This window comes from Carassius gibelio, chromosome A4 (assembly GCF_023724105.1).
Source record: "Carassius gibelio isolate Cgi1373 ecotype wild population from Czech Republic chromosome A4, carGib1.2-hapl.c, whole genome shotgun sequence".
Taxonomy (NCBI): Eukaryota; Metazoa; Chordata; class Actinopteri; order Cypriniformes; family Cyprinidae; genus Carassius; species Carassius gibelio.
Genome location: NC_068374.1, coordinates 19,755,578 through 19,771,505, shown reverse-complemented (window position 1 = coordinate 19,771,505; position 15,928 = coordinate 19,755,578). Strand labels below are relative to the sequence as shown.

General features: G+C 36.3%; 1 protein-coding gene across 1 annotated transcript; it reads right to left on the bottom strand.

Moving 5' to 3' along the window:
* Positions 1 to 177: 177 nt before the first annotated feature.
* On the bottom strand, positions 178 to 12,735 carry LOC127970975 (solute carrier organic anion transporter family member 1C1-like). Its single transcript, XM_052573697.1, has 14 exons — positions 12,673 to 12,735; positions 12,365 to 12,506; positions 12,055 to 12,187; positions 11,517 to 11,623; positions 11,269 to 11,421; positions 10,699 to 10,797; positions 7,460 to 7,663; positions 1,980 to 2,144; positions 1,705 to 1,900; positions 1,428 to 1,587; positions 1,133 to 1,317; positions 715 to 779; positions 447 to 564; positions 178 to 349 (listed from the first exon to the last, which is right to left on the bottom strand). The coding sequence occupies exons 1-14, from the start codon at positions 12,733 to 12,735 to the stop codon at positions 178 to 180; spliced, it is 1,962 nt and encodes a 653-aa protein (XP_052429657.1).
* Between the last annotated feature and the right edge of the window lie 3,193 nt (positions 12,736 to 15,928).

The following is a 15,928-nucleotide window of genomic DNA, read 5'->3' as shown; positions in this document are numbered from 1 at the left end:
AATTAAATAATAAATAAAAAAGAGACATAACTCTGACTCTCAGATGAATGGCATGATTTTCATGAACTTAGCCACAGATATAAAATAATAAAAGTGTTTGTCATCATATTTTGAAACTGACCCAGGAACAATAAATCAATAATAAAAATAAAAATAAAACAACGACATCGCAGAACATTATTTTATATTATTTTCCTGTTCTGGATCACGTAGCATAGGGTATTGGAGTTCTATGTCCTTGGACATTTTCTCATCGTACTGTACTTTCTTCTTAATCTGTGTGGTGAAAATCCATAAAAGGGTATAGCTAAATGCCTGAAGAGAGCTCACCAGTCCCAGAAATAGGTACCTGATGGGGGCAAATAAAATTTTATTACACATTAATTAGGGTTTTATTACACATTCATATTAGGGCTACATAGCATCATCCTGCTAGATCTGCTCACCTGAAAGTTTCAATGTCATACATTCTGCATGCACCTCTTTCACCGCTTTTATTTTGGCCCCATTTCAGACAGGTTGTGTCAATAAGAGCTCCAAAGCAAATGGGAGCAGGAATGCCACCTTTAAAAGCAATAAATTAAACTTAAAATAATCCTGTGGCTTAATGCATGTTTAAGACAAGAAAAATATAAAGATCTGTGACATATTTGTAAGTTTCCCCTCATGAAAAACAATGTTTTGCAGTATTAGCAAATCCATATATTAACTTACCGAAGACTCTTAAAACTAACAGAAATATTCCCATTGAGAGAGACTTCAGCATAGGATCCACAATCCTGCAAGAACATATTTCATACAGATAATTGTATATTATATACAGTATATGTACAATTGCGATTACAATCATCCACACAACCAATTCTCAATTTTTATTTTTAATTAAAATAATACATTTTGTATGAAGATATTTATATAATTAATTTCTGGCCTCAATGCATTGTGAGTAGGATTTCCAACCTTGACTCTTAAGATTAACCAACCAACTCACAGCTTGTTTGTTTGTTTATTTAAACAATGAAGGTTATACAATATTTGAAACTGATTCAAATACAATATAGGCCACTGAAAATAGGGAACAAGCATAAGGAGCAACTGCATTACAGTATGATGGAAACAAATTAAACAGTACCTCAATGAGATGAGGAAGAAAGGAACTGTGCCCAGACAGTAAACAAAGAAGGCGAGAGACTGCAGTGCCAGATAGATGTAGAACATTTTAGTGCAGCTACTCTCTCGCGAACACTGTCCAAGCACTGCAGAGGAATTCCCAGAAGTCAGTCCCCAGCTCTGGATACATGTACAGCCATGGAATGTCTGACAAACGTGTAAGTGTGTAAATAAATACATACAAACATAAATAAAGTAAAAAAAAAAAAAAAATGTAACAAAGAATTTGTCATCAAGTGTTAAAAGTAGCTGTTCACCATATTCTGTCTTGTACCCAGAGTGGAATTGCAGCCAGCATGACAAGGAGAGATGTAGGTCACTCCGTTCTGTCCACACACTGGATCCCATAGGAAGTCAGGACACCCAGCATTGCAAGAAGTAAGTAAATCATGGCTTACATCTTGAACTTCAAAAGTTCTGCCACATAAACAATTTATTATATTAAACCCTAGGCAGGAAATTAAATGGATAGGTGTATATTTTCCATGATTCAAAAATATTTATACAATGACTATAAATATGAATAAAAAATACCTTTGATATGGCACCGTGATCCCAGCGACATCTATGTTTTCACAGCTGAGAGCAAAGTAAGGTATTATGCAAACCAATGAGGTTACAGAGGTGAAAAACATCAGTCTTGCAGATCCCAGCAGACCTAGTTTAAACCTCTTCATTATCCAGCCACTGAGGAACATACCCAGAACCAGTGGTGGAATAGACATCACTCCTGCACATATAAGCACAGCTAGTTTAAACAGCTAGCAATAATAATAATAATAATAATAATAATATACAGCAACTGTTACCTATGAGAAAATTGGTCTTTGATGCGCTTTGTCCAAACTGCTGCTCCAAATACTTTGGTGTGTAAGTTATAGAAATGACAAAGGCATTGAATGCCAAAACACTGCAAATCAGGTGCAGGATATAGATCCCACTGGTGAACAGATGCTTTATAGATGGCCAAAAATCTAAATAAACAAAACAAAACAAAACAAAAAACAAGCAAATAAGCATAATTTTCATAACAAAATAAATTGTATATATATATATATATATATATATATATATATATATATATATATATATGAACATTGTATTCATAATAATAATAATAACACTTAATGGAGAATCTAATGGTCACCTTTTGAATATACAATTATATCCAGTACCTTCTCCACTAATATTGGTTCAAAGGTGACTGTGAAAATAAATCTGCATCGTTTAACTTTTTAATCTTACATAAAAAACACAAAAATAAATCACATAATTCTAACTTATCATTGAAGTAAAACAATGGAAAGTGAGGGGAAACACATGAATTAAATCAGGAAGTTCCCCTTCAGGAACTTGAGCTATGTCAAATGCTATGGGTATGTCTTCAGTGTAAACACGCTCTGAATCATGTGTGTAATCAGTCCAATGGATTGGCAAGACATCACTAGTGGGGTGACCAGGAATCTTAAAAGCACCTGCAGTGGAAACAAGCATAAGCTTTCTGTCATTCAGCCAGCACTCTGTGTGTGTTAGTTGCTATTTGTTGTAAGCCTTGTTGTTTGTCCCACTTTAAAGCTCCAATGTGTCTAAAGCTTCAGCCAAAGTGAAGCATCTGGGCAAGAGTAGACAGCCTTGTAGGCTGTGTGTTCCTCCCCGCCAACTGTACATTTCAAGTGGGGATATACACAGTCTGTGCTTTGTCTGCTCAGGAGTGAAGCACGCAGGGTCAGCTGGCTTTTGCCACTGCATACGCTTTTCTCTCTTTAAGGAGGGAGCCTTCACCAGCGTTCCTTGAAGCGGAGTGGCGGCTGCTCTCGTGATGGCACTGGACCCACCAGATCCTGGGAGAGGTTTCTTGCCCCCAGGGAGAGGGCTCAATGCTCCACTTGTCTTCCTTGTCTTCAGGCTGAACCACAGAAAAGCAAACTGGATGAATGCTTTCGGCAGACTAAGCCGCCACCTCCATGCTGGAGCCTTCCTTACTTCCCTGATATCCTCACCAAGATGTCAAGGTAGTCGGCCCACCTCTTCAACCCTGCCACGTTATTATGCCAACTTGGTGGGGTTGAGTGAGCATGGCTACAGGGTGATGCCCCAGATTGAGCAGACGTTTGTGAGCTATCTGTCCCCTGGTGGACATCGTCCTTGAAGGCTCCGGCATTGCCTTCTAAGCCACTGCGTACCATGTCAGCACTGGTGGACAAGGGGTAAATGGCAGCGGGTCAGGCTGGTGCATGTCGGCAATGAAATGGCCATGTTACAGGCACAGAAGCCTACCTGCTGAAAGAGCAGCCTGTCTGATATGAAGAAGATGGACGGGGTCTTCCTTTTAACCACCCGTATGCACCTTCTTCCTGTTTGGCGATGCCGTCAATACCATTATCAAAAGGTGCCACGGGCTCGTAAACCCACCCATGGTGCTTCCGGGCTCAGCACTCTCCAATGAGCACTTCTCTCAGTCACTGCCTGGAAATGTAGTGGTACTAAGAGCCTCGCTACCTCTAAGGAGGTCTCTAGAGCAGCTAGTTCGGCTGTCCCCTGTTGGTTCTCTGCTTCAGGACACTGAGCTTGTCGCTCTGATTACACCAGAGGTCAGTCTCGAGAGTGTGGAACCTACTGCCAAATGTGTCTCTGTGGGTCCTGCACACTGTATAGAGAGGCTACAGAATCCAGTTTGGTTTTCTTCCGCCTCAGTTCAATGGGGTGATTCCCACTCTAGAAGACCCAGAGCAGGTTCTGGTAATGGAACAAGAAGTGAACACTCTCTTGAGGAAGGAGGTCATCGAGGTGGTCCCTCCTCAAGAAATACAGTCCAGGTTCTACTGCCGGAACTTCATCATTCCGAAGAAGGATGGAGGGTTGTGTCACATTTTAGATCTGTGTCTAAAGTTCAGGATGCTCACTATAAAGCAAGTTGTGTCTCAGATCAGGTCCTAGGGCTGGTTTGTCACGACTGCAGTTAAACAGTTTATTAGGAACAATCAAAGATGACTTTCAAAGCAGAATTTTTATAATCATTACTCCAGTCACACGATTCTTCGGAATTCATTCTAATATTCTGATTTGCTACTCAAAAAAAACATTTATTATTATTATTATTATTATTATTATTATTATTATTATTATTATTATCATCATCATTAATGTTGAAAAGAACTGAGAATATTGTTTTTTTTTTTTTTTTTTTTGATGAATTGAAAAAACAGCATTGTCTTAACATAATTATTGTATTTATCATCACTTGTGTGCTTAATAAAAGTTTTAATTTCTATATATACTGACTTCAAGCTTTTGAATGGTATAGTGTATATTGTTACATTTGGAAGCTTAAAATGTATCTTTGATCACAGGAAACAAATTAAATGTAAAATATATTCAAATAGAAAGCAGTTATTTCAAATAGTACAAATACTGAACAATATTACTGATTTAGCAAACTGGTATTGACTGGTATTGTGTAATGTTCAAATATATAAAATGAATATCACATAACTAGCATTTCCAAAGTGTATATTTTTTATGTGCTCTCAAATAAACTAAATGATAAACTACATTATTAACATTATTTTGATGGTCACTGATACTAGTAGTGCAGTAGAACATTTAGATGATGTGAATGAAACTTCATAATGTTTTAATTGATTATACATTAATCAGGAATTATAGTTTGGAAAAAGTCTAACTAGTAAAATGTGAACAGTTTGTGTGAAAACTAATACAAGTAGATTAAAAAAAAAATATTGGGGAATTTTCTGGGGAAATCCAAAACTCAAATCCTGAGGTTTTTTAAAAAAAAAAAAAAAAAAAACTTGAATAACAGTCTCGCTGCTTTGTTTTCTGTGGTACGGGCGTTTACATGCTGCGAGCTTCACGTGGAACATTATAATATCAATAGTTCGTTTAGCGCGTGGGCATGGTCACATTAGATATAATGAAGGGAGAAGTGAAAGACGTGAAAGTGTTGTTTTCATATGGATAACTTTATCACAGAATATTTGTTTATTAAGACTTGCTTAGTTTAAAAGTAGACATGTCAAGCTTTCTATGGACATATCATGACTCTTTGTTGAGTATTTGCGGAGTAACATTTCATTTTAATGATGCGTTTCTAAATGAAGATCACCGCAGACCAAGGCTGCAGACAGTGCACCCTGATTGTCCCTAAGGTTCCCTCCTGGACGCAAGTTCTGAATGCATACATCCACAGAATTGCTCTGTGGACAAGGGCGGACCAACTGCTGCTATGAGATGCTGCGTCTCAGTGCCATACTGGAAGAGGAGGTCTGTCTATAATATCCTAATGCAGGGTGAAGAGGAGAGTTTGAGTGGTCAAAGACTCTCCAAGGATCATAGCTGGAGAACTGCCTATATATATATATATATATATATATATATATATATATATATATATGCAAAATTATTGAATCATAATTTCTATTATACATTTTTAACCCAATTTTGCTTCTTTGCTTGCAATCAGATAATAATAATAACAATAATAATAATAATAATAATTCCTTACATTTATATAGCGCTTTTCTAGGCACTCAAAGCACTTTCCATTGTCAGGGGCTATCTCCTCATCCACCACCAGTGTGCAGCATCCATTTGGATGATGCGACGGCAGCCATATTTTGGCAGAACGCCCACTACACCCCAGCTTATTGGTGGAGAGGAGACAGAGTAATGAAGCCAATCAGCCGATTTGGGGATTGTTAGGTGGCCATCATGGTCAGTGGCCAATGGGTGAATTTTGCCAGGATGCTGAGGTCTCACCTCTACTCTTTTTGAAAGACAACCTGGGATTTTTAAAGACCACAGAGAGTCAGGACCTCGGTATAACGTCTCATTCAAAGGACAGTGCTTGTTGACAGTATAGTGTCCCCATCACTACATTGGGACACTAGGACCCACACCGACCACAGGGTGAGCACCCCTTGCTGGCCTCACTAGCACCTCTTCCAGCAGTAACCTAGTTTTTCCCCGGAGGTCTACCATCCAGGTACTGACCAGGCTGAGCCCTGCTTAGCTTCAGTGGGCAACCGGTCTTGGGCTCCAGGGTTATATTGCTGTCGGCAAAGATAATTTTAAGCCGCTGAACTCTGGGAAAGTTTTATTTTTCCAATAATCCAGTAAGCAAATGCATTCAAACAGTGCATCCAAAATACCGCTAATATAAAGGAAACTAGGCTTACATCAGAAATTGCAAAGAAAACAGAGACTTGCGTTGTGTTTTCAGTGAATTATTCATTCCAGTGTGTTTGGCTTTTAAACACAAGGTCTGTAATATTCTGTGTTTGTCTCTGAAGCCCTCACACATCACACACGCTGTGTGAAGTACAGACTGAATGCAATGTCAACACATTCCACTGCTCTATGGCCAGATGAGACGCAAATTATGTTTTCTTGACTGGATAACCACTGTCTCACTAGTAAAGTTTTGATGGATGAAGACTGCACTCAAGGTAAAGACGATTGCGGTGGCGTACATGAGTGAGTTCTGTCAATGATTTGCTGATGTGCACAGAAACCTGCCAAATGTCCTGGACATCTTGTTCAGATACTGTACATGGCATCATGGATTCTATCAAATATCAACAGATAAACATTTTTTCAACATGACCACCTCTGTTATAAATTGTATAGTGGGCCATGGTTGGATATTCTATCAGGACAATGATCCAAAATGAAAATCAGAACCAAGACAAAAATGTGTCACTGAGCACAAATTAAAGCTTCTGCCATGTCCATCCCAGTTCCCAGACCTGAGCCCTATAAAAATGAGTGGGGTGAACTAAAGAGAAGAACTACCAACATGGAGCTGATAATCTGAAGGATCTGTAGTGATTATGGATGAAGGAATGGTCTCTGATCTCTTGTCAGCTGTTCTCCAAACTTATTAGGAATTATACTGTAGGAGAAACTCAGAGCTGTTACCTTGGGAAAACAATTTTGCAATAATTGGGTGCCAATAATTGTACACACACACACACACACACTTTCCATTATTTTACTTCAATGATAGGTTAGAATTTTGTGAATTTTTTGAATGTTAGATCAAAAGGATGCACAATGATTATTTATTTTCTCTGCTCATATTTACCAAGGGTGCCAATATTAGTGGTGGGCACTGTAATCATTATATATAATATGTCAAGCTATAAAATGTCACACAAACCTTTAAGCGTATCTAAGTAGTTCATACAACTGCACTATACAAATCATTGACTATGTTAGATTTAATTAGACCTTAATTCTACCGTTTGTGGTCAGTGTATCTTTGACATACCTTTGGCAATCTCTGTAATGCTGAGTGTTTGCTTGTGTTCGTTTGAGGGGTGATATGCTTTAGAGGTTTGGGGGTTTTCAGGTAAAGATTTTGGCAGGAACCAAAGAGGCAAAGCAGCAAGAAGAGTCAACAGCCCAGAAACCACATAACCCAGCCACCAGGCCCCAACCCAGCGAGAGTCCTGAGGGGTGATGGTCACACTGTCTGATAATGAGAAAAAAATATTTAAATAAACAAAATATCTGTTAAACATATTACACCTCCACCGGGCTCTGTCTTCATCTGTTGTCTCCATGTATGGCTCCCATACTGGCTGTCCATAAATTCCATCAGTTCTTTCAGGTTAAGCTCTTTTGTTATCATACATACCTGTTCACTATACATAACTTGCAATTAAGTAATAAACCCAACTCCACTTGAGATTACAATCAAACTCTGTGTGATGTATACCTTAAAGAAGCCCAAGCCTTTATCATTAACCCATTGGGATTTAAAATGCATTTCCTCCTCCTCAAAACAGCGACCTAATCTTCATCCTGGCCATCTCTCTCTCACAGACCAATCATCCTTACTTCTGTTCTGCCGGTGAGTTCTTCCTTTAGTCCCTTTTTCTAATCATAGATGCTGCCTGTGGGCTATACTTTCTGGTAACAGAAGGTTCCATTATACTTTTTGTTTTGGCCACAAAAACCCAAGCTTTTAATCATCCTTCAATATTTCACCAGCTCCTCCTTGGCATTTTCACTAGCTTTTTTCATGGCTCTTTTCACGGACTTTCTTTGGGTCATTCTTCTCTATGGTTTAAAATAGTCCAACCAGTTCCACAATGGCCTCTTATGTTGGACTTTCCTAATTTGGTTTCTGCTGATTCCCCAGGGAATCCTATTTTCCCAGAGCTACAAGAGCAATTTACTCTCCTGTTCAAATTCTCCCAAGTCTCCTCTTCCTTTGCCCACTCAGCCAAATTCTTTGAGTTCTCCTATCCAGATTGCCTACCCTAGTTTGATTGCTATACTGGGATTTCCTAAGCCACATACTCCACTGGCTCCCCTGAGGCCTCTTGCCTCTACCAGATCCCAATGGTCTTCCTGCTCCAACTGCGCAAAACAGGGTGGTCCCCTGCTCTAGAACTGAACCTCCTACTCTAACATGTCCATTGTTATATTCATATACCATGGTATTTACATGGTACTCTAGGGTTCTTTAAAGAGTAAGTACTACAGTGGTACGTCAAAAAAAAAAAAAAAAATATATATATATATATATATATATATATATATATATATACATATAATAATAATAATAATAATTTTAAAAAAAAATCCAGCACCCTTGTGATGAAGGGATCTTTAATAATTAAAAAGTGTTATTGTTTCGACCTAAGAGACTTACTCAGGGTATTCAATGCACATAATACATAAACATAAAAAAAATTATTCTCTCAAGATGTCACACAAATTAATAAGTGTTAACTATTCAAAAGCAACAATCACCCAATCAGAGTTGATCCACATCACCATTAACATATTTTACACATAGAAAGGAGACATACAACACACTTAAGTCTCTGCTGCAAATCAGAAAAAAATTTATAAAAATGTAAGTTCAAGTTAAGTTCAGGTCTATGCTCAAAAAGTCTGACAGTTAACGGGTTAAACCACTATCACAAAAAGTCCTAAAAAGAAAAATCCTCATTCTTACCCTTTGGAAAAATAATTTACAAATAAAAAAACCCAAAAGCTTCCCACTTCCTTCTTATACAATCAATATTACTTCCTCGTATATTCTGTTTAACCTTTTCAATTCCAACAAAGATAAAAATATATATATTTTATGGTTATGTTCACACACACAAAAAAAGGTCTTTCAGCAGGACTATATTTTTTCCATTAATTGCACTTCTGTGTTCTGTTATCCTTTCTTTTAATGAACAGGATGTTTAACCAACAAACATTTTGTTAAAGTGACGTGACATTCAGCCATGTATGGCAGTATTCACCCATACTCAGAATTCATGCTCTGCTTTTAACCCATCCAAAGTGCACGCATACAGAGCAGTGAACACACACACACTGTGAAAACACACCCGGAGCAGTGGGCAGCCATTTATGCTGCGGCACCCAGGGAGCAGTTGGGGGTTTGGTGCCTTGCTAAGAAAAATAGCTCCTTCATTGTTCAATGTAAAAAAAAACATACTTTGTTAGTTTTAAACTAGCTCTATTCGTCGGAGAATCGAACCCCGGTCAGTGTGACAGGCGGAGATACTGTCCACTATACTAAGGAGGAGCTGTACATGGACATTGAATTATATAAATCACATTATTTGTCTTACATGTTAACAAACTCTTGAAATGGCTTGAAATAGCTCTTAGGCCCGAAATGCATAGGTATTTTTTATTATTATTAAAGTTCCCTTCACCACAAGTGGTGCTACACTATTGTATATATATATATATATATATATATATATATATATATATATATATATATATATATATATATATATATATATATATATATATATCACTCAATATTGCGTACTGAGTGAGCGGAGCGCCTATAGTGGAAAACGCAGGTTTTAAGAACATGCTTAATGTAATTGAGCCCCGTTACAATATTCCTTCACGAGCCCATTTCAGCCAGACTGTAATTCCTGCTTTGTTCCAAAAAACATAAGCCCTATAGAGAACCAATTGAGTAAAAACACTCAATATAAAGAGTTATAGAGTTCCATATACAAAGTTACATCTTTGTATTTGTTCATAACTACTACAACAATATAACATTTTCATTTTTTTTTATAAGGAGCTGTTTTTGTTTTATACAGTATGCTGCTAAGAAAAATAGCTCCTTCATTGTTCAATGTAAAAAAAACATACTTTGTTAGTTTTAATAAATAAAACGTTTTTTAAAAATCAAGGAAATGTATCTGCCAATTTTTTTCATTTTGCTGTATCTAAAACGTACCGAACCGTACCGAACCGTGACACCAGTGTACCGTATCGAACTGAACCGTGAATTTTGTGAACCGTTACACCCCTAATATATATATATTTTTTTTTTATTTTACACTTTCTGTACTGTTTCTACACACCTTGTGTAAAGTTTCTCCAGATACCATTTTACATGTCAAAACTAAGAAAGCAATTTTTTACTTCTTTTTGATTCTTGTTTTGTGAGTTACCACTAAGAAGGGTGTATACCAATTCTAATTTGGCAATATACCAGTTTTAACTCACCTTGATTCACTAAGCCAATATCCACATATAGACTAGCACACAGAGATCCAAGTGAGTAACCGAAAATTGGCCCAATGCCTCCGATTGTGTGCAGACAACCTACAGAAAATAACAAAAGAAGAAAATGGACTACCGTATTTTTCGGACTATAAGTCGCACCTGAGTATAAGTCGCATCAGTCCAAAAATATGTCAGGATGAGGAAAAAAACATGTATAAGTCGCACTGGACTATAAGTCACATTTATTTAGAACCATGAACCAAGAGAAAACATTACGGTCTACAGCCACGAGAGGGCGCTCTATGATTTCAGTGTAGACTACAGGAGCACTGAGCAGCATAGAGCGCCCTCTCACGGCTGTATATGGTAATGTTTTCTCTTGGTTCATTTCTCTTGGTTCATTTCTCTCGGTTCATGTCAAATTAATTTTGAAAACTAAGTCACACCTGACAGTAAGTCGCAGGACCAGCCAAACTATGAAAAAAAAGTGTGACTTATAGTCCAGAAAATACGGTAAATCACATGCTGATACATGCATAGTTTTTATGGTAGATGCAAAGAAATTCTCACCAATGTAAAAAGCAGTGTTTTCTGGGCGTGCATAATCATCTATGAATGACATTCCCAGAGGGCCAATGCTGGCCTCCCCAATGCCACGCAAAATGTTTCCAAACAATACAATCCCCCATGTGGGTGAGCTTTCCACTTCTCCTTTTAGATTACCTATACAACCCATAAAGTGTGCTCTGTTAGGTATTTAACTGCATTTCACAAATAAAATATCCCACATGTTTTCTCACATATTCACCACATATTACCAGAAACAAGCTGTTGAACAGTATTCTGGGTGTCAGATGAGAATGTGGAGCTCACTGTGAAATTATCAGGATCATTAGTGTGGGTGGCAGCTGTATCGTACATGTACCTGTCAGAAAAACAGATAGAAAAAAAAAGAAAAGTTCAAAATGACATATTGTCTATATTTATTACCGAGAGAGCAACAATGCATGAATTCAATTAAATATATATTTTTCCCCTTCTTCTTATTTATTTATTTATTTTTTTGTGATGGACACATTTTTACTGAATTAAAGTTAATTTGGGTGACATACAGTGATATAACTGTCATGGGGGTCTACAGAATTTATAGACTACATGACATTTTTGAGTGATTAAATATGAACTTTTTTTGCAAATGTTATGAAAGTTTTTAAAAACCACATGAAATTGAACATGATTACAAAGAGGAAGTTTCTAAGAACTTTACACATGTGTTTTAAGCTAGATGTTTAAATGATCTTTCCTATTCTTTATTGTGGACACTGAATTTTTCATTGACCAATGAATGTTACTCACCGCCCCATGAGGAAGTGAGGTAAAGCCATTAATAGAGTCCCTATACCCATCAACAGGACCCCTGCTCCGATAATCTTGGGCCTGTGAAACTTAGCACCAAAGTAGCTAATAACAGTAATGACCAACAGATTACCTGCAAGCAAAAGTTATGTTATTTAACAAGTTTTATGTTATTTTACAGCATCAACTGTCCCATTTTTTAAAAGTATGATCAGCCATTCCATCACAATATAACATCAATGGTGTGACTCATCTAATGTCTGAACCACATCACTAATTTCTCAGTGCAGCTCAACACATCTCTACTCACCCATTTCAAAGCTGCCATCAATGATACCAACAGTGGAGCTTGGGATCTCAAACCGCCTCTCAATCTGGGTGATGGTGCTCTTGGTGTAAGCCCCCGTCAAGGATTTTGTGAAATAACAGAAGGCAAGTAAACCAATAAAGACCTTTGCAGACACAAGGGCAGAAGAGAGATTAATTTAGTATTTTATAGTTTTGTTGTTGTTGTCTGACAAATATTCAGCTACAGCCATTCAACCATTAAAACAAATTATCACCTAATAGTAACTTAGTTAAACTTAGATTGTGGCAAATTGTCAAAGTGTCTCTTGCCTTCAGAGTTGGGGAACAGCAGTTGGCTTGAGGTGTTGTCTGATTCCGGCCTGAATACTCCATAGGTCTGGGATCAGTCAATCTGTCTGGGCTGCCCTCCACTGTCATAATGAACTATGGGCCAGGGAAGAGATGGCAAATTTTGAAATCATGAACAATTTGGTTCCTGTGTTTAACTGCCTTGATATATAATGTTGTATCTGTGTTCAGAATCAAATACATTTAAAAAAAAACACTGCTAAACTGACTTATGAATAAATCAAAAATTAAATACATAATAAAAAAATACATATATATAATAATCACAATACATAATAATAAAATACAAACAAATAGTATATTTATTTAACATTATTAAAACACTCACATGTCCAGAGGTGTATTCACATAGAAAAGATTCACTAATATGCAGAGATGCAGTAATATGCAGATATATCCCCAAATGATATATCTCTAAATGGTTCTTTATATGTACCTTTATATTTAGTCATTAACTAACACTGATTAATCATTCAACCCATTTGTAGATCAACTAGTACAGTACAGTTTGTAATGTGTCCATTTTTTTATGCTTGTTTAAATGGCAAAAAGTATCAGACACCAGAAATTTCAAAACAGAGAGAAAATTCAAACATGATGAGCCATTAACAGCATTTAACAAACACCAACCAACAAGAAAACAAAGTGACAGCAATCAGCACATGTTTGCTTATTTATGTCTTTCTGCTTTTTAGTAGTGATGTGTGTGCATTCACATGTGCCTCCTTAGCCTTATCGGAAACTTGTGGTAAATTTGGAGTTAATATGGGCCTATGATACATTTTGGCAAATAAATCTGTATATAATTATTATTTTTATATTTTTTTTCTGTTTATTTTTTTTTTTACAAATAACTAGCAGAGGTTTGCAAAGCTACACTGGTGAACCAGCAGCAAATCTTTAGAAATAAGAGACAAACGCAACTGATATTATCCAGTGGAGTTAGAAAAATATTAATAATAATAATTCTCCCCGGGTGATGCTACCCCACCAGTAGAGTAACATATAAAATACCAAAAAATACAAATATTTTTTTTTATTGGGTAAAATACTGCAATATGACAATTCATACAAAAATAAAATCAGAAATGGCTTTTTAGAAAATCAATGCGTGTGACAGTATCAGATTAATACACAATGATTTTGCTCAAAACTCACTCTACTCTGACCTAATGTAGATATTGTATACAATTATCTAATGCATAACTGTATTATGAGGCAGAACACAGAATTTACTGTCACCATGTGGGAATTATGATCATGCAATATTGCCTGATGAATCATCAGAGAATCGTCTTTCTGTGAGTCATTAAGAAAATATGACTCTATTCTGTTTAAATAAATGTCAGGTAAACGTGAGAATACATGTACACACTTTTAGAGTAAAAGTTAGCATGTTTTGTAGCGAATCACAGATCAAAAATAAATGAAAGCAAACACGAATGAATACGTACAGGTTTTTGTACTAAAATAAAAGAAAACAGAAAATATAAAAAGAAAATTAGTGCTGTCAAATGATTAATCGTGTTTAATCGCATCTAAATTAAGTTTTTTTGTTTACGTAATATATGTGTACTGGGTGTATTTATTATGTATATATAAATACACACATACATGCATGTACATATTTAAGAAAATATATATTGTTTATATATATTTAATATTTATTCATATATAATAAAATGATCTTTGAATATATATATATATATATATATATATATATATATATATATATATATATATATATATATATATATATATATATATATTTGTGTATTTATAAATAAATGATAAATATAAAAAGTACAGATGTATGTATTTTGTAAACAAAAACTTTTATTTTGGATTCAATAAATCGTTTGACAGTAATAAAGAAAACTAAAAAAAACTCTCATCAGTTTGATGCTGATATATTGTTCATTATAGTTATTGCTATTTTGAACGGGCCACACCAAGATAACTGCAAAGTATTAAAAATTGCTCTTACTCAAAGAGAAAAGCTAAGTCCATAACACAACTATGATGAAATGGGGTAAAGTTAGTTGGAATCACTTTTAGAGTTATTTTTTGTCCAGCTGGTGAACCATAAAAACAAAATGTACCCTACAGAGCTCACTAATGCAAACTGCAAGATAAGCTTGTACAGTCTCACATCAAAAAAAAAAAAAAATGTAACATTTACTTTTGGTACTCTTTACAATAAGGTTTATTAGTTAAAGGTCCCGTTTCTTCGTGATCCCATGTTTTAAACTTTTGTTAGTGTGTAATGTTGTTGTTAGAGTATAAATAATATCTGTAAAATTCTAAAGCTCAAAGTTCAATGCCAAGCAAGATATTTTATTTAACAGAATTCGCCTACAGCGAACGACCAGTTTGGACTACATCCCTCTAGTTCCTGCAGTAATAATGTCACTAAAACCATTTTTTGACTAACCTCCTACCCACAGGAATACACAAAAAAGGGGGCATGGTCTTGTTGCGCTCGCATGGAGGAGGAGGAAAAGTTGCGTTTGAAGAGTGCTTTTGTCGCCATGTCGTCGAAACGCTGTTATTTTCATCTCAGAGTCCAATCATGTTTGTTTGGGCTTCCCATGGACGCTGTATTTAGAGATCAATGGTTACAATTTCGGTTCACGAAAATTATAATCCACATGTAAAACTATGTGCAGCAAATTTTGCTGAGGACAGCTTCCTCAATCTCAATCAGTTTAATGGCGGATTTGCACAAAGATTATTCTTGAAAGATGGAGCAGTTCCCTCTTTGTCTGGACAAGGCATTGTTTATGGACCACAACCAGTAAGTATATTTTATTATTTAATTTGGTGCCTTTAAAGGTGCCATCTGTAATGTTTGGCAAAAAAAATCAAGTCATACTCCACATTCCATACCAGATGGGGGCAGTATGCCTCAATAAAGTGAATTGGTCTACTCTAGAGTAACAAATGAAAAACGGCATAGTCTCTATGCTCCGCCCCTACTTTCACAACAACACTACAGCCATAGCCGAAGCCTAACTGTGCGTTCACACCGCCAGCGTCTAGAGCATCAAAAATCGCTCTTGCCGTTCTGCTCACGACGCTGCAGAAAGATTTGTGAGCGCTCAGATGCTCTAACGTAGATCGAATACTTATTTTGTATTTAAAGTGGCCGCAAAGCAAACAAGCTTGTTGATCCTGTGCAGACTAACCACAAGGAGTTATATCCTCATTAAATATT